Source organism: Prionailurus bengalensis, chromosome B4 (assembly GCF_016509475.1).
Source record: "Prionailurus bengalensis isolate Pbe53 chromosome B4, Fcat_Pben_1.1_paternal_pri, whole genome shotgun sequence".
Taxonomy (NCBI): Eukaryota; Metazoa; Chordata; class Mammalia; order Carnivora; family Felidae; genus Prionailurus; species Prionailurus bengalensis.
Genome location: NC_057358.1, coordinates 140266845 through 140284639, shown reverse-complemented (window position 1 = coordinate 140284639; position 17795 = coordinate 140266845). Strand labels below are relative to the sequence as shown.

Sequence of the window (17795 nt, the reverse complement as noted above, 5' to 3'; positions counted from 1 at the left end):
CGGCCAGTGACGGCCAGGATCCGACGGCCCTGTTCTGTTCCAACGTCTTTAATGGACAAGGAGAGCCGCATACCCCAGTGACTTTCCCTTTTGTCTCGTCTGCCAGGAAGCTCGCAGCTAAGTTTGTGCTCGTTTTCAGGAGCTCCCTACAGCCTAGGCTGGTGACTCTCATCTGGGACCAGTCACCGGGCTGACAACGAACGGGGCTGGCCGGGGAGGGGGCTGGAGGGGGCTGAAGGGGGCAGGACGGGGCTGGAGGGGGCAGAGACCCACCTGGGGAGACGCAGGGGCCCTCTCCGTGTCTCCTCAATGCACATCCACAGAAAGGAAGCCAACCGGGCCCACTCCTAAGGGACCAGGGATTGCGGCCACAACGCCTCACGTCTGCACTGTCCACAGGGACGATGACAACCCCACACTGGCGCCCAGAGACGACCCGCGTGCAAAGGTCGGAGGAAACTCATCCCCCCACTACCAAGATTAATTTATTAAAAGATAATGGGTTTTCAGCGAATTTATTAATCAATTTGACAACGCCTGGGGATTGTAATATAAAAATAATCAGTTGGCCGCCTCACCGACGTGAGATGCCAAAAGGTGCCGTTTAATTTCCAGCGCCTACCGCCCCCTCTCCAAACTCTCCGCGACGCTGATTGAGACGAAGTTTCCGCAATTTGGAATTTCAGAGGAGCACGTGTGTGCTGCGTCCAGCGCCTGCACGTCCGGGCGGCGACTCGGTGGCCCTCACCGGAGCCCGGGGAAGAGCCCGGGCCCCAGAGCTAACCTGCGGCCAGCACGGAACTTCCAGGATGGGGACACTGTCACTGGAGACCTGCCATCTCACGCAAGGGCAATGACACGGAAGGTGAGGTGGATGCGGAAGGTGCCCCTTGTCTCCTGTCCTGCTGGGCTGCCCTGAGTCCCTGTCCACGCTGAGGCCACCGGGGCTGGGCACCCCGTCCTGACGGTCCCCGGCAGTTCCAGGTAGGGAGCCAGTGGACGGGATTCAGGAACTTCAGGGGTGGTTTTTAATGTCACTTGAAAGGCGGTGTCCAATAAATCAGAACAGCAGCTTGAACCTAACGCATTATGTCTGTCAGTGGACATGGCAGGATGAGGCAGAGCAGGAAGGGGCAGGATGGGGCTGGAGGGGGCAGGATGGGTCTGGAAGGAGCTGGAGGGGGCAGGACGGGGCAGGACGGGGCTGGAGGGGGCAGGACAGGGCAGGATGGGGCAGGATGGGGCAGGATGGGGCTGGAGGCGGCAGGACGGGGCTGGGGGGGGCAGGATGGGGGTGGAGGGGGCTGGAGGGGGCTAGAGGGGGCTGGAGGGGGCACAACGGGGCTGGAGGGGGCAGAACGGGGCTGGAAGGGGCGGGACGGGGTTGGACGGGGCTGGAGGGGCTGGAGGGGGCAGCACGGGGCTGGACAGCACTCCCGAGGCTAAAGACCAGCCACTGCTGCCCCCCCTTCCTCTGGGAACCCCCCTGGTCAGGAACAAGCACATAGAGAGCAGTCATGACAGAGTGGACAGGTGCACACACACACGGGGACACAGACCCACGCAGCAGACTCCCGCACACACAGACACACAGACGCCACACACACGTGCACACACACACACCTCCACGCAGGTGCACACGCCTACACACGCCCCCGGGGCCCACAGCCCAGCCTGTCTGGGCACAGCCGCGTCTCACACGTGGTTACTTCCCCAGGTTTCTGAGCAGAGCAGAGGGGAGGACTCTCCAGCTAGAGAGTGTCCCTGACGGTGACGGGGGGTGGGGGGGGGGCAGCACATTCGGCAGCTTGTGGCCAGGGCCCAGCAGGCCACCCGCCCGCAGGTGGAGGCCAGCCCCCCCAGTCCCGCCGGCGCCTAAAACAAAAGCGCCCGGAAGCATGGCGGGGGCGAGGGGAAGACCCGGCCGGCCCTGCTGACCAGCTCACCCCCTCCAGACCGTCCCCCCTGCCCCGGGCTCCCAGAGGCTCTGCACCCCCATGTCCCGGCACAGCACAGACTGGCACCGGGTCCTGGCCGACCCTGCACTGGTCGGGGTCACCAGACAAGCACATCTCCACGGCAGATGACAGTGGTGCTCACGTCCTCACAGGACACAAGGGGTGCGCCTTCTCCACTCAGGGGAGGCGGGTCCCAAAGGACGGGGTTTTGCAAACAAGCGGAATCCCTTCTCTAAGCCCCCACGCACTTCGGAGCACGGGAAGGGAGTCTGCAAACACATGTCAGGCACCCTCGGGAAGGGCAGGGTCGCAGCACTCAGCCACCAAGGCGACAGGCCGGTGCAGCGGGACCTCAGGGCACAGCACAGGTGGGAGGCACCAGGAGAGCTTCCTGGAGGAGGGGTCTTTCCCCCAAACCTCACCGGGGCCTGAGCCAGACGCAGGGGTGTGAGGATGATGTCGCTCTAGAAGCAGTTCACATTCGGGGCTCAGGTCACGATCTCATGGTTTGTGGGTTCGAGCCCCGCGTCGGGCTCTGTGCTGACGGCTCGGAGCCTGGAGCCTGCTTCCGATTCTGTGTCTCCCTCTCTCTGCCCCTCCCCTGCTCACGCTCTCTCTCTCTCTCTCTCTCTCTCCCTCAAAAATAAAATAAACACAAAACATCTTAAAATATATAAATAAATCAATTAATTAAATAAATAAATAAAGAGAAGCAGCCGCGGGAGAAACCCTGCTCATTCCTTCTCAGATCCGAAGTCTGCAACGGCTCAGTGAAGACCCGATCTTAAACGTGACAGGAGAGCTGTCGTCGCTCACAGCGACTGTGTTTTCAAAACCAACAACTACCGAGCTTGTGCAAAACGTGACTCGGGGGCCAAGGCCGTGCGAAGCCCAGGGGTCCCCTGAGCCCCAGCCCTGGGGGGCAGCCGGGCCCTCCCCTGCTCTCCAGGTGGCCCCGGGCAAGACTCCGCTTCCCCGTCTGTGAAGCGAAGGGTTAACGTTGCTGGTGCTCCTCTGAGCTTTAACCGTATCCCGGACCGTGGCCTCCACACGAATGGTGACCGGGGACCTCCGCGCATCCAGGCCCCCCCAGGCGGCGGTGACATCCTGTCCACACACAGGAAACCAGCTGGCCTGGCTCACAAAGCTGGGGTGCAGAGGTGACCTCCCCGCACAGCCCCTCTGACCTCCTGGACGTCCTCCACCCCTCCGGGGGCTCCAATGCCGTCCGGATCGGCCCCGACCATCCCAGGCAAGGCTTCCCCGAAGCTCCAAATTCTTCCCACAGGCGGCCCAGTGCTCCCTCCCGGCCGCCGGCTTCCTGAGCGCTCACCTACACGAGCAGGTGCGGCCGGCCACCCTCCCGTGCTGTCATCACACCCTGACCAGGACAAAACCCAGCCTGTGTTTGGAGAGCCCAGAACACATCCCCTCCCCTGAACGCACGGCACACCCAGAAATGTGGCCTTGCTGAGGGAAAACCCCAGAGAGCCCACCGTTAGCACAAAGGGGGTCACAAGCCAGTGAGCACATTCCAGAATGTTCTGCAGGGCCACTCCTCCAAGGAGCCAAGTGCCTGGTTGCTGCCATCATGGTGGGAGGACTTTCCCAGGACTCCCCGGGCCTCCGGTATCTCCAAGGCCCAGGCTCGGGGTTGGGCCGACACGGGTCTAGGGGACAAGCATGGCCCAGGCCTTCCAGAGACCCGGCCACCTGGGCTGCCAGGCCCTCCCTGTCCTTGGACCCCAGCTCGGGCCACCCTCAGCAAGGGGTCCCCACGCCCATGCCTGCCCCCAGCCTGCACCCCAGTGGGACAAGTCCCCGCCACCCTCCTCAGCCCTCCTCAAATCCCCTCCCCTCCTGCTCCCATAGGACATTAAGGATGGGAACTCGCTTTCCCAGGAAGGACGCCTTCGTGAGCCACCTTCCTGTGACCTCGTCACTTAGGCACTGAGAGGACAGGTGAGTTTACTGCTGTGGCTTTAAAACAGAAGGGACCATTCTAGCTCCCTTGGAGTTATTTGTAAAATACTCACACAGAGCACAGGGTCCTGGGCAGGGGTCTGGACCCCAAAGGACCCCTGTCCCGGCCGCGTACTTCCCAGGCTCTTGGTCTGCTCGGGGAGGCAGGTGCTGGGAGAAACGGTAGCCGAGGAGCTTTTGTGGGAGAAAAGGAACAGCCTGGAGCTGAGCCCCACGGCCGCGCTCCTGGTGACTCGGCCGACGGCCAAGGGAGGGAGAGACCAGCCCCAGGGGCCCCGCGTGCCTGTCGCCACCAGCCAGAGCCCGGCCCGCCTGGGCCGCAGCCGATGGCCCAGAATCCTGGAGAACCAGCAGCTCTGGGGTCTGAGTGTCGGGGGTCAGCGCACAGGCTCGGGGCTCATGGTCCTGCTCTGATCCACCTGCCCGGGGGCCCTGGGCGTGCCCCTTCCCTGAGCCTCGTCTACCTCCAAAACAGGAACAAAAGCATCTCCCTCTGACGAGCGTCATGAGGATTCGCGGGGTGCGGAGTGCTTGCTGGAAACAGATCCGCAAGGAAGGGCACAGCGAGGGCAGCGCGCCCCTTCGCAACAGTGACCCACGCCGACCCTGGAAGCGCCCCTGCAGGGACAAGCCTGCTGACCGGGTTCCCAGAGCCCTGACAAGGCAGCAGCACGTGCTCCTTTGTGCATCAGGTCCAGCCTCTGTCACTGAAGCCCCGAGCACAGGAATCTGCCAGGAATTTGGGAAGCAGAAGGGCTTCCATGGTGACCCTGGAACAGAGCCTGGAACAGAGCCTGGAACAGAGCCTGGGAAGCAGGATTCCAAAACCAGGCAAGGCCTCTAGGTGCAAACGGGGCATGAGGAGTCCCAAAAGGGGGAGGCCTTGGGGCAATCGGTCTCAGTCTGGGCTACGACTGGAACCACAAGACGTGGAGCTGACCTCGAGGACCCCTGTGGGCCTCAGATGTGCTCAGTTTCCTCCTGCACTTAGTGGACTGGAAGTTGCCAGAGGCCCTCCCACCAGGCAGGTAGCAACACCTGTTTCGGTTGGTCTTCAAAGTCAGGGTCAGACAGTGAGACCTTATGTCCACACCAGCTCCTGGTAGCCAGATCAGCATCAGGGCCTCATTCGTACTCAAGTGTAAATGACTGACATCGGCCATCAATGCAGAGGAACACCTCTCTGACCTCACCTATGTAGATAACAGGACAACAGAGAAACCTCAGAACCTCTGTGAGGTTTGTGGCCCAGCGTAAACAAGGCCCACACCACGTGGACTCGAGAAGACAGAGGCACTGCCTGTCTGGAGGGGTCTGCCTCCTCCTGAACAGAGACAGGAGACCTTTGGTGTCAGCACACACAGCAGGAAGAGGTGTGGGACCCTGCTGGCACTTGAAGAGGCTCAGTAACTGTTGGGGACACAGGACCTCAAGTCCAAGGCCAGGGAAGCCTTCCGGAGAGCCTTCCGGAGAGCCAGGACCCCAGGGCACCAGGAGCTGTCCCCGGACTCCCGGGTCAGCCCTCGAACCTTCCACAGGCATCATCTGAGTCCCAGGGAGACGGTGCTGAGCCAGCAGCCACTCCAGACAGAAATCTGACCTGCGAGGGCTCTGGATACACAAAGTACAGAGCCGTGTCCTGCCTGGTGGCATCGGCTCCTCCAGGTCTGGGGGACCAGACCCCTGCGGCCTCTCCCGTCCCTAGCTGCCCCGAGAACTCCATGGCCCCGTGGGGGTATCGGGGCAGGGGGCTTGAACCTGAGTTGAGTCACTGCTTTGCAATGGTAAGAAACGCAAAACATGACACCATAGAAGGAGGTCCTTCCACAGTGAGAAACAGGTACATCCTCTCTGGCCTGCAGACACCCAGGGGCCCGTCTCCTTTCCCAGCCTCACGGAGAGACATCGGGGGCCTCCGGTCCCCGCGGGCATCACCCCTGCGCTGCCCGGGCCCTGAGAGGCCTCAGAAGCACAGATGAGACAAGGACGCGTGTTCAGTCACCATGTCCCCACTGGTCAGCTCGCCTCACTGGGCCACAGCCCCACAGGGCAGGACAGGCTGGGCCGAGCATCCTCCCTCATGGGGGGTCTGGCCCACCCACAGAACTTTCTAGCTCCCCACACATCTGCTCGATGGTGCCACATCTGGCTCGTTTATTTTCTCTGAAGCGCGCCCGTCCCCGTCGCTGGCCCCAAGAATGGAGACTGAGCAAACGGGGTTTCAGGTTTCCAGCGGGTGGCGAGCCCAGCTGAATGCATTTCTGTTAACAACACAACACTGATTTTTTTTTATAGTTTATTTCATTTTTGAGACAGAGAGAGGCAGAGAGAGAGAGAGAGAGAGAGAGAGAGAGAGAGAGAGAGAGAGAATCCCAAGCAGGCTCCACACTGACAGCAAAGAGCTCAATTCCATGAACCTTGAGATTGTGACCTGAGCCGAAATCAGGAGACAGACGCTTAACGGACTGAGCCACCAGGAGCCCCAACATAACACTAACTTTGATGACGACGAGTCTAGGAGGTCCACGGTCTGAGATGTGGCCACGGCCCGTGTCTCACAAACCCAGATGGGCAGAGACAGACGTTAGAAGCCACGGGGTGCCCACTTCCAACGTCCCAGACGCTTGCTGTGCTAGGTTTTGCTCTTAGCTTGGGGAGCTCCCGTCTCGCATCGGCGGGGTTCAGACAACTTCGGGGGCTCATTCACAAGCCCGCTCCCGGGTCTGGGTCGTGAGAACGTCGTGTGGTGTCTATGTGGTTTGGCTGGACGGGACACAAGGGTTCCCTGCACCCTTGGCCCCACTCCATTTCTCACGGCACTGACGGGTTCAACCAAATGCCTCCCCCCACCCCAGTTCTCCAGCCTTGCTGGGGGCGTGGGGGGCAGAAGCCCCCTCCAGATGACAAACACGAGAGAGCTCAAGGTTGTGATGTGCCCTGGGGACAACGTGTGTCCCCCACACAGAGCGTTCCTCTAGCTGGCAGAGCCCCCCTCCCTGCCCCGAAAGGAGCAGGTGGAGAAAGGACACACAGTGAGTGCACAGAAGTGCGGGAGGACTTCTCCCGCGTGGCTCCCACCCCCCCAGCCCCGTAGCCGCCAGGGAGCAGAAATTAGCATCAGGTAATTAACACCAGTCCTATACAGCCCATTAACGGTATTTAGCTACGTCTGGGGATGCGCTCTCAGGTAATGGATACTACGGCAGAAAAATCATGTAAAAATGGAGCCAAAGTGTTTTTTGAAAAGAGGCCACTCATGTGAGTCCAGCGGCATTTAAGACGGCTTCCAAGGCATTAGCATTTCCGCCGCGAGAAAATCGTAACGGGACGGTCCTGCACAGGGCCGCTCGACGCCCCCACGGATCGCCACAGCTCCAGGTGATGGGCCGTGTTCACACCAACCTTCCCTGGCATCTCATTACGGCAATCAGATCGGAGGCCGCAAACACGGCGGAGGCACTCCTCCCCGCTCCGTCCCCTGCTCTGTTGACAGGACGCAGCACTGAGCCAGCCTGTGCCCGGCGCCTGGACCACGCAGAAGACCCTTCACTGCCCCGCGGGTTTGCACAGCAAGTGAAGAACCTGGGACACGTCCACTGGCGAGACCCCAGCATGGCTGTTCTGAGCACACACGAGCCTTCAGGAAAAAGGGAACGAGACGCCAGCCCTCAAGGCCGTCGGCAGGGACCCCGGGAGACACCCTCCACCCCCCCCCCCCCCCCCGCCCTGTGCTGGCACTCACCGGCCCCTCCCCTGAAGTTCCAGACATGAAGAAGATCGGGCAGGTGGGACTGGGTGGGGGTTCCTGCAAGTTCAGAGCCCCGACTTCCCACCCCTTCCCTGCAGCTGTGCACCTGCAGCCCTGTGCGGGGACCCACGGCGTGCAGAGGGCAGGTGGATGTGCCGCCTTCCTGCCCAGCAGAGGCCCCCGAGGTGGTGGGGACGGCACTCCCAGAGTGGGAGTGGGGAGAAGACGGGCCAGCTCAGCCTCCCGCTCGCTCCTGGCGCCTCCAGGGCAGAGAGAGGAGGCCCACGCAGGCTCCCCTGCTCCGTCTGGGTCCCCACTGCTCCATCCAGGGCCACGCCATCACCCCGTAGCAGGGACACCACTCCTGTGTGCAGGCCCAGTGACCAGTCAGGATCCGCGGGCCGCCCGCCGCGTGTCCCAGGGCCCGTGAGGCCTCCCGGGTCAGCAGCGGGGGTCCATCTGCACCTCCGATGTGAGACGGACATCGGCCGTGTTCCAGAAGAGCCCCGTGGCTGCACGACCAGACCCTGAGCCCTGAGCGGCCCGCCCTGCAAGCTTCCTGCCGGCAGATGCCCCCTGTGCCCCTAAGATGGCCCGCTCAGCGGCAAAGCGAGGTCAGCAGGGCTCAGGCCTCTCGGGAGCAACACATCCACCTGCACGCATGTCTGCTCCCCCCTCTCCCCAGGCATGCGTCCCCTGGAGAGGTGAGCTTGGTCCCGGGGGGCAGGGAGGGAGGTCACCGGGAGGAAGGCGCAGCTGCCCTGGCCAGGGGGTGGGGGGTGCCAGGATGGGGTGGCTGAGAGGGGCTGGAGGAGGAGGCAGGGCCAAGCGCCCCAGTGAGGCTGGCTGGCTGGTCTGAACCAGGGGACCCCCGGGCAGAGGCCATGGGGTCAGAGTGACCGTGCCAGAGGGATGGGATGGTGAGCCGGGACCCTCTGAGCAGCTCCCCACCCCCCGGCTCCCCTGCCGAGACCCAAGCCACCGCCCCCATCTCTCCTCCTCACGCACCCCTTCCAGGGCGAACAGCAAATGCAACGGGCCCCAGTGAGCCCCAGGGCAGTACCACAGGGCCCAGAACCACCCCCCCGGCACCGACCAGCCCTGCCTGCGCGGCTGGGAACCCCGAGGTGAGGCGGCCGCTGGGGCTCTGTGATGCGGAGGGATGTCAGCCAGGGCAGGGACCAAAGGAAGGTGGAACCCAGCTCCCGAGCGTTACTACAAGCCGGTCCCGGATGACTCACTTCTCAATTAGCCACCTCGTTCTGGGAAGAGCCTGTCACGCCTGCTAAGTGTCAGGGAATGTTTTGACAGGATCTCCTCTCCAGCCCAGCCAGGGTGGACGTGGGTACCGCACCACAGTCTCCCCGCAGCGTGGAGGGTCCCTCCACGCGCTGTGTGCTCAGGGACACCGGCCCATCAACGTGCGGGGGCTCGCGCTGCACCAGGTGACCCGGGCGACCCACCCCCGGCTGAAAGCACACTCGAGGTGTTTGTCCGGCGATGTTCCTACTTTATTATGTGAACGACAAGCCAAATCCCACCGGTCCTTTGGCCCAAAGAGCTGAAGCAGAAAACAAACAACAGTCGCTGTGATGCGGCGGAGGGGGAGGGGGCCGTGGCCTCCGCGTCTGCTTCGGCGGCAGGTACGAGCCCCGCCAGCCCGTGGGACTCAGCTCTGTTCTCGGCCTGGCACAGGGGTCAGCACCCTCAACTCGGGAGGGAAACTGAGGCCCAGCAGGGGAGTTGCGGGATGTGTCTGTGCTGTGCACGTGCACACTCACGGACACAGCACAGAGGGACAGGGCAGGGGAAGCAGTCGGAAAAGGAAGCCAATGGGCCACGCCTGCGGATCCCGTGTCCGTGGCTGAGAAAATCTTTAGGAACAGCCAACCTCGACCTCTCCTGTCTTACCGAGCAGGGCGTCTCCTGGGACGGCTGACCCTGTGCGGGGCCAACAGCAGGTCTGGCTGGAGACACACAGAGTCTGTCCACTCTGAGCCTGGGGCCTGCAGGGAGCACCGGCACCCTGGTGGCCGGGAGGTCTGAATGGCCCCCCAGTGTGGGCCTGCTGACCCCGGACGCCCTCTCCCTGCACAGGGCTCCTTGGCCCAGTGACAGGGCAACAGAAGGGGCACGTTGCAGCCCCTCCAGGGTAGCAGGCTCCGGCTTCCGCCAAAAGGACTGAAATAAAGGCATTTCTCAGCAGCCAAAGGTCCTGCCAGTGGCAGCAGAACTTTCTGGAAGGAAATGCACTGAAGAAACATGTTCCGATGAGCTCTGGGCGGAAATCTCAGAGTCACCTGGAGGGACCTGACCGCCCTCCGGAAAGGAGAGAGTGATTAAGCAAGCGGCTGGATGACAAGAAGGGCAGGTGGGCTCCCCATCAGCACAGGGCCAGGTCTGTTTACTACCTCCAAATGGCGGCATCACCATCAGCAACACGGTTACACGTGCGATGCGGAGAAACTGCCACGCAGACGACAGACTGCAAGCGACGGGTGAACCCTGCGCGGCTTCCCAGCTCTGGAAAACAGACGTGCGTGGAAACGTGTGGAGACACCTCCTGTCCCAGCCGACAGCCTTTCCAGCAGGCTGGGAATGGCTGGGAAGGGCTGGGGAGTGCGGTCTGGGCAGGCGGAGAGGTCGAGGTCGGGCTGGGTGCTCCACAGCCTGGAAACCCCCCAATGGCCAGCCATTCAGCCACAGATACAGCCCCGCGGTTGTCACCCTGCCCGCGCTGAGCCCCAGGCCCAGAGTCTCACTCAACAAACCAGGAAACACCGGTGTGGGTGGGTTGACTGGGGACCCACAAACTAGAGCAGGGGTCCCAGCCTGGGGACGGGGGCTGGCGATGATGCTCAACAGCCCGCGGTGCCCAGGATGGACAGCCCACCTCAGGGACACCCACACGTGCACAGTGCTGGGGGCAGAAACCCCGAAGCAGGGGGATGTGGGAAGAGACCAGTGTGCAGGGAGCTTAACCTCAGAGGTGTCAAAGCGGGAGCCACAGAAAGGAGGTGAGGGTCACGGGAGTGCCTCTGACAATGTCCTACCAGGGACGCTTGACAAAATACTGAGCGTGTCCTCAGGGTTCCACACTTTCTCCCTCTTTGTTCCCCTTTTAAATCTTTTTAATCATTTCTGGTACTGCGGAAACAGATTGATCCTCGAGGATCCAGCCAGTTTTCAGACATCCTCTCCAGGCCTGTCCCCAGGCATTTGACCACGCCCCCAGACCTCTGGCCACGCCCCCAGCCCTTCAACTCCGCCCTTCCTTCAGCCCCGCCCTTAGACACCTGACCACGCCCCCAGACCTTTGATCACGCCCCCAGGCCTTCAATTTGGCCCAGCCCTTCAGCCCCGCCCCTAGACATTTGGTCACGCCACCAGACCTTTGGCCACGCCTCCAGAACTGAAATACTGTGGTCAAAGCGTCAGGGTGCCAGGATCAAGGCGTGTTTGCTCCAAGAATCAGGCAGTCAGGCCCCTAGTGGCGGTGTCAGGGCCAGAGCTTAAAGCCTAGAAGAGCATGAAGGGAGCATTCACTGCCCGGGGCGGGGCATTCGGATGAACAGCACTGCACGGGGGAGGGGGATGAGGCCATGTGTTCAAGGGAGGCTTCCTGGAGGAGGCTCTCTCCCAGGGCCAGTCCAGCTCACGGTGCCTGCCTGCAGTCAGCAGCAGTGCAGGGTGCTACCCCTTGAGGGGACCCAGCAGGTAGTGAGGGAACGTCGCAATGGCCCAGGCAGCCCAGGCTGTGCAGGTGAGAACAGACACACGCACACCACCTTCCTAAGAAGGGAAGCCCCTGGCGGAGGCCTCGGACCGGACTCTGCCAGAGCAGGACAGAGGCACCCAGAGTCCCACCAGCAAGGCAAGATCTGGCTTTGGGAGGCCCGGGGCGACCCGAGGATGCGGTGAGCGCTGATCGCCAGAGGAGGAGAGAGGCACAGAGCTTTCAGTCAACGGGGAGCCACGGGTGGGGTGTCAGAGCAGCCAGCCTGGAGGCAGAGGCCCCACTGAGGACGGTGTGAGGCGCCCAGGAGGGGCTGGGGGCACAACAGTGAAGGCCGACCTGAGGACAGCAAGACTCATTTTGGAGGAAGCCCGTGCAAGCAGGCCGGGCGCAGGGACGGCCGAGGCGGGGCCCCGCTGACGGCCAGGCAGGAAAGAGGAGCTGCGGGAGGGAACAGGGGTTCGGGGCCAGACCCTGGGCTGCGGCCTGCCGTTCTGAGGTTGGGGCTGGCTGTGACCAGAGAGGGCAAGGGTGCCAGCAGAACAGTGTGCCTGGCCCAGGCCGCATGTGCCCTGCCCGACTGCCTCTGCTTTGTGCTGACGTCCAGTCCCCTCGGGATGCCAGCCCAGGAAGGCCACCATGTCTACCTCTTTCCCGGGGCCCCTAATTCCCAGTCACCGGAATCAACGGGAGGCTGAGGCTCCTGCCTCACACCGGTGCCTGGGGCTGGCCCTCCACCGCCCCTGCCTCATGCAACAGATGTGGAAGGACAGCCAGGCGCCTCCGTGGGCCCCCCAGGCCAGTCCCTCCATGGGAGGCCCACCTGTGGCAGGAGACCGCCAGGGACCAGGGACGGGAGGTGGCAGCTGTGGCTGGGAGAGAGCTCTCCCAGGCAGACTCTCACTAAGGGGCCACCTTCCCGCCAGGCCCAGGCCATTCTCCGGGATGCGGCTGGTGCGCTGTGGGGGAAGGGCCTCCCCAGAGACCGGAGGAGCAGGGCAATCTGGAGGGGTCCAGCTCACCCCACTGGAGACAAAAGTGTTTGCACCCTTGGTCCCGGCAGCCACTTTGCCCCCAGAGCCCTCCACCACATCCACCAGGGTGCAGGGGGAGAAGGGTGCCTCCGTCTCCCGCCAGCGGCTTGGCGTTTCTGGACAGCCTGTGCTGCCCGCCGGGAGTTTCAACGCATGCTCCCAGGCGGGTCTGAGAAGCTGCAGACCAGAGTAGGAAGGCAGCGGCCGGCCCTCGGGGAGCTGGTGGCCTTCCACCAGCTGGTGGCCGAGGGACGCCCTGCAGAAGCCACAGGGCACTGGGGCACCAGCCCCAAACTCCAGCTCCAAGGGTCTGCGAAGGGCGAGCAAGGGACACCGCTAGATTCCATTGGCCTCCTGTGCCAGTGTGGGCCCCAGAGCACAGCCAGTGACACGCCCCCCAAACAAATGACAACGGGCGAGTCCACGGGCCCTCGCCTCTCCCGCAGCTGTCGCTCCAGCCTCCGATCCCCCCACAAGCAGGAGACCCCGATCTGGGTCCTCCTTGTCAATCTCTCGGCCGCCACCCACGCTCTGGGTGACAGGTGGCATTCTGTAGAGGTCATTAACTCCAGAGCACCACATTTTAATGCAGAAACGAGCCCTTCTAAATCGGCACAGCTGCGAAGCTATATAAAGAAATGGGGATTTTAATGTTTTGCTTTTCTTTCCTTTTCTAGTGCCACATTATCATAACATTTCCCCATAATTACGTCCATAAAAGTCACCTGAAAATACTTCATGCCACGAAAGTTGATCTACACGTGTCATTCAGTGGATGTCAAGTGGTGAGTCCCGAGCAGGAAATTCCAGCGTGGGATTCAGCCAGGAGGCCTGGCGCTGAGCAGACCCGGTGAGGCAGGCGGTGGGACGCAGCCTCCTTCCGGGGATCCGCTGTCCTCTGTCCTCACTGGCAAGAGTGAGGTGCCAGAGACAACCCTGAGAGGCCGTGCGTCCCCTGTTCCCCGGACACTGATCCCCAGAACACTTGCCCCCGAGGGTCTCTGCCCGGGAGGATGCTTCTGTGAGTGAACCCCCCTTACCTCGTGAATGTTGGGGCAACCAGCCTGGCTATTTCAAATCCCACAAACAGAGGTGACTTATCTTTATGAAGTTGAAAGAGAGAAGCACTACAGTTTCTCTAGCCAGAAATTCATCAAATAAAAACACACAGGAAGATAAAGAAAAGAAAGAAAGAAAGAAAGAAAGAAAGACCTTGAGATGAGATGAGAAATAAACCTGTGAATGGCATCCTTTCATTAAGCCCAGTATTCTTAAATTTACCTCTCCAAGAACCCCAGAACTAAAATTTGAACAGCAAGAAAGTAGCACATTCTAATCTCTCCTAACTATGCAATAAATTATATTTGTGAAGAAAATGCGGCATCAGAGAGCCCACGCTCGGTTAGTATTCTAATGGATTAAAAACAATTCAGAAGTTGTTTGTAATTTCTTCTCGTCGTTGCAGCCGAGGATGTGAGATTTAACTCAAAGCTACAAGTCAATTTTGATGGGATTAATTGGGGAAAAAAATCCGTGTCAGAAATCCCTGCACGCCAGGAATGTGTGCCCACCAAGCTGTCCCCAAGGGGGCGGGCACGGTGCTCTCCACCTTTGGACTGAATGCTGCATACAAGGTTCAAAGTCAAGGCTTGGCGTCCTACAGCATTCCACTAGCTCATCATTTTCCCCGTCTCCCTCGCTGGCGCGATGGCCACGGTGCCGGGAGCCAGCGAGGGAAGACCACATGCTCAGCAACGAACACCCGGCCGCAGTCAGACCACTGTGGTCGCCCCGGAGCGCCCCACTCCTCGTTCGAACCACATCCGGTCGCAGCCCTCTGCTCCAGATATGCCAAGGGTAAGAGGACAGAGACCAGCTCTTCCTGAGCCACAAGGAAAGAGGCTTCCCCCGATGAGAAGATGGAGTTTCAACTTTCTCCTCCAAGCTCGACATCCCCCAAGCCAACGAATCCCTACGCCCCGGCCCTGCTGTCCAGAGGAGGTCCCGACACCACCACGTGTGCGTCTTCAAGAAAGCCGCCGAGGACCCCCTCCCTCTCTCTGCTTTTCCTGGCAATTCTTCCCCAATGGGAGAAAATGACAAGACTGTGTCACTATAGCAACTAACCTAATTGGTGGACTGTAGGTATTTCTCCCGCCAGAGGGTGGAGCCCATCTCCCTACACACGAGTCTCAGCCCGCTGGGCCCCGCACAGCAGAACATCCCCTAACTGAAAACCAGGCCAAGAAAGAAGCCAGCTTTCTTTCAGCAGCGCAGGAAAGTGAACACCTTCTGGGCTGCAGAGAAACGCTCAGATTTAATAGGCAGGATAATTGAATCCTGCATGATACTTATCAGTTTCCCTAATTAATATGATACAAATATATCTGCTCCATAACACAAAAACATTTTGGGTAATAAAAATCCTGACTGATAACAAAAACAATTTACAAACAAGGATGCTGACTATTCTCATTCATCCCAGATACATTGGAAAAGAGAACGGAAATCAGAAGAACTGTTTAATTGGCATTTCGTGTGCTTTTATCCATTCGAAAAGAAAAAAGTGTTGTTGTTGCTTTCTTTTCTGCAGGACGGCTGTTCCACGCTATAAATCACGATTATGGCTATTCTGGATTTTAGTAAACTGTTTCAATTTCTCCGAGTGCATTTCCGGTGAAATGGGGGGTGGCTGAAAATATCTTATCTTATCGTCAATTATTCCATTACACGGAAATAGCAACAACCACGAAAATGTGGTTCACGCAACCTTCCATTATTAATGATTTCTGCTCCTCCGAATGTAACGTGTTACCCAATGTCCTTGTCCCAGCGGAAGAGGTGTTTCCAGAACGCCAGGGAGGCTGTTGGACGGCAGGCTGAGGGTGCTGCGGCTGGGGACCCCTGGTTTCCAGGTGTGTCTGGGCACACCCCCGGTGTGGGGGGGAGGGGGCTCTCTGACCCCAGTCCTGCCAGGGTGTGAGTGTGCGGATGAGGCCCAGCGGGGAGTCGTGGCCCTGGGAAGGTGGGAACCAGGGAGGCCCTGGCAGCAGGCGGGGGTGTGCAGTGTTGAAGCCACGGCCAAGGTTGTCCGGTACCTAACAATCAGCAGCCTCTTTTTCCCACCTGCAGGGCTGCCTTGCCGCCGGCTGCAGGGCAGGGTTCTCACCTGGGACCCAAGGACGCCGTGGCCAGCGCTGGCTAGGGACAGCGCCCCCGGGGCGGGGGGGCTTGGGAGCCACAGTCCCCTTCCCAAACACTGCTGACTGAGCCCCCTCTCCCCTTATGCCAGCAGGAGGAGCCTTCAAATGGAGTTTATCTGCCATTAGCCCTTTGCACATCACCAAGGAAGCCGCGCCGGGGCTCCGCTCTCGGGAACCCTGTGAGCGTCGCCCGAGGGCCGAGATGGCCGCGGGGAGCCGGGGGCGGGCGCGACCTTCGCCCCAAGCCCCGGCCCCCTGCAGCCCGGCCCCGGGAGTGGCGGCGGCGCCCGCTGGGCATCTCGGGTCACGACCCCGCCTTGGCAGGGGTGGGGGGGGGGAAGGGGAGACGGGGGGAAAGGGGGCTTCCCGCCCTGCTTCTCCTCCCCACACCGGGCGCCCGCCTCCCTAGCAACTGCGGGCCGCGCACAAGGGGGCCGCAAGAAGTCCGGCGATTCCGGCTCCGGCGCGGGTCTCGCTCGCGGTTCGGGCGGGCCGAGCTGTCCCAGGACTCGGCGACCGCGCCGCCGCCCGGGTCCCCGTGGTCCGCCGCGGGCTCGTTCCGGAGACAGCGGGAGGCTCGGACCGCGAGCGGGGAGGCTGGCACTTCGAGGTGGTGGCGCGGGAGCCAGGCTCGGCGCTGGCCTCTTTTTTTTTTTTTTTTTTTTTTTTTTTTTTTTTAAGAATCCATATTTTTCCATCACCTCCCGCGCCCATGGCAGCTCTCCATGACAGGTGTTCCTTAGCACCCGTCCTTTCCTCCCGCTACGAGGGGAAGGAACCGGGAGCCTGTGCCAGGCGGCCGGCCGGGGAACCGACCGGCCCGCGCCATCCCGGCCCCCCGAGCCCGTGCCCAGGACGCCGGCCACTCCCGGCCACCCCGGCGGGCTGCGAGCCTGTGCCCGGAGCACTGACCACCCACCCCCACCGCAGCCCGAGGTTGCGCCCGGGACTCTGGCCACCCCCACTCCCCCACCCCCGGGCGCCCCCAAGCCCGTCCCCAGCCCCAGCCCCGAACCTCGCGGCCCCGCGCCAGGCCAGCCGGCTGGGTCACCGGCTCGGGTCCCCGGACACGACTCCAGATATGCCCGCGGCGGCGGCGGCGGGCCCTCTCCACGTACCCCACCCCTCACTTCTCTTTTTTTTTGAGAAAGCGCCTGGCGAGTGTGCTTCCCAGGCACACGGAGGCTCCGGCCACGCGTCCGAGCCCGAGCCCCGCTCCCGCCGGGGGCACCCCGTTCCCGGCTCGGCCGCCGCGTCGCCCCCGGTCCCCGGCGGGAGCGTCGCCAGCGGAAAGCGCTGGGCCCGCCCGCCCCGGACCCGCCGCCGCCTCCGGAGCGCGCTGCTCGGCTCGGCCCGCCGGCCTGGGCCGGGAGCGGCGGCGGCGGCACACCCCGGGCGGCCGCGGGCATCGCCGCGCCACCCGGGGCCTGGCGCCCGGGCCCTGCCCCGGAGTCGGGGCGGGAGGCTCGGCGGCGGCGGCGGTGGCGGCGGCGGCGGCGGCGCCCGCTTCCGAAGTGCCGGAGCGCGGGGAGCCCGGGCGGCCCCTCTCCGTCCCGGCCCAGCGGGAAGCGGCGGGACCCGGGGACGGCGCGCCGCGAGCGGGCAACTCCGCACCGACTCCTGGCGGCCGCCGGGGCCGGGGCCCGGCCCGGGGGCCCGGGGGCCGCGGGTGGGGTGGGGGGTGGGGGGCCCTGCGGGGGCCCGGGCCGCGCGGTACTCACTGCAGTAGGCGATGAGCAGGCTGGCCAGGATCATGAACGCCCAAAAAGTTGAGGACATGCTGGGCAGGGCGGTCGCATCTTGCCGGCTGCCGGTCCTGGGCGATGGCGCCATTGAAGCCGCGGCGCCCGCGCGGGGGGCAGCAGCGCGTCTCAGCAGCCGGCCCTGCCCGCGCCCCCGCGCCGGCCTCCACGTGCGGGCCCCGCGCGCGCCATCCTCCGCCGCCGCCGCCGCCGCCGCCGCCGCCGCCGCCGCCGCCGCGCCCGGGCTCCGGCCCACTGCGCCCTGCGCCGGCCCGCCCCGCGCCTCGCCCGTGCCCGCGCCCGCCGAGCCCGCGCCCGCGCCCGCGCCCGCTTCCGCGCCCGCGCCCGCCGAGCCCAGGGACGTCGGCCCCGCGGCTCTGGGCGTCGCTGC

The 17795-nt window shown here is 62.7% G+C and overlaps 1 protein-coding gene and 1 long non-coding RNA gene across 2 annotated transcripts in view; one reads left to right on the top strand and one right to left on the bottom strand.

Annotated features, from left to right (window-relative positions):
• Positions 1-17604, bottom strand: part of TAFA5 (TAFA chemokine like family member 5) — a 191963-nt gene extending 174359 nt beyond the window's left edge. Inside the window, exon 1 of the mRNA XM_043562981.1 lies at positions 17384-17604. Within this exon, the coding sequence (XP_043418916.1) occupies positions 17384-17495 (112 nt within the window). The 5' untranslated portion in view covers positions 17496-17604. The remainder of the gene's footprint in view (positions 1-17383) is intronic.
• Positions 268-1083, top strand: LOC122472960. The gene is made up of 2 exons (XR_006294569.1): positions 268-448; positions 616-1083. It is a non-coding gene; the product is annotated as an uncharacterized LOC122472960 (long non-coding RNA).
• Positions 17605-17795: the final 191 nt, after the last annotated feature.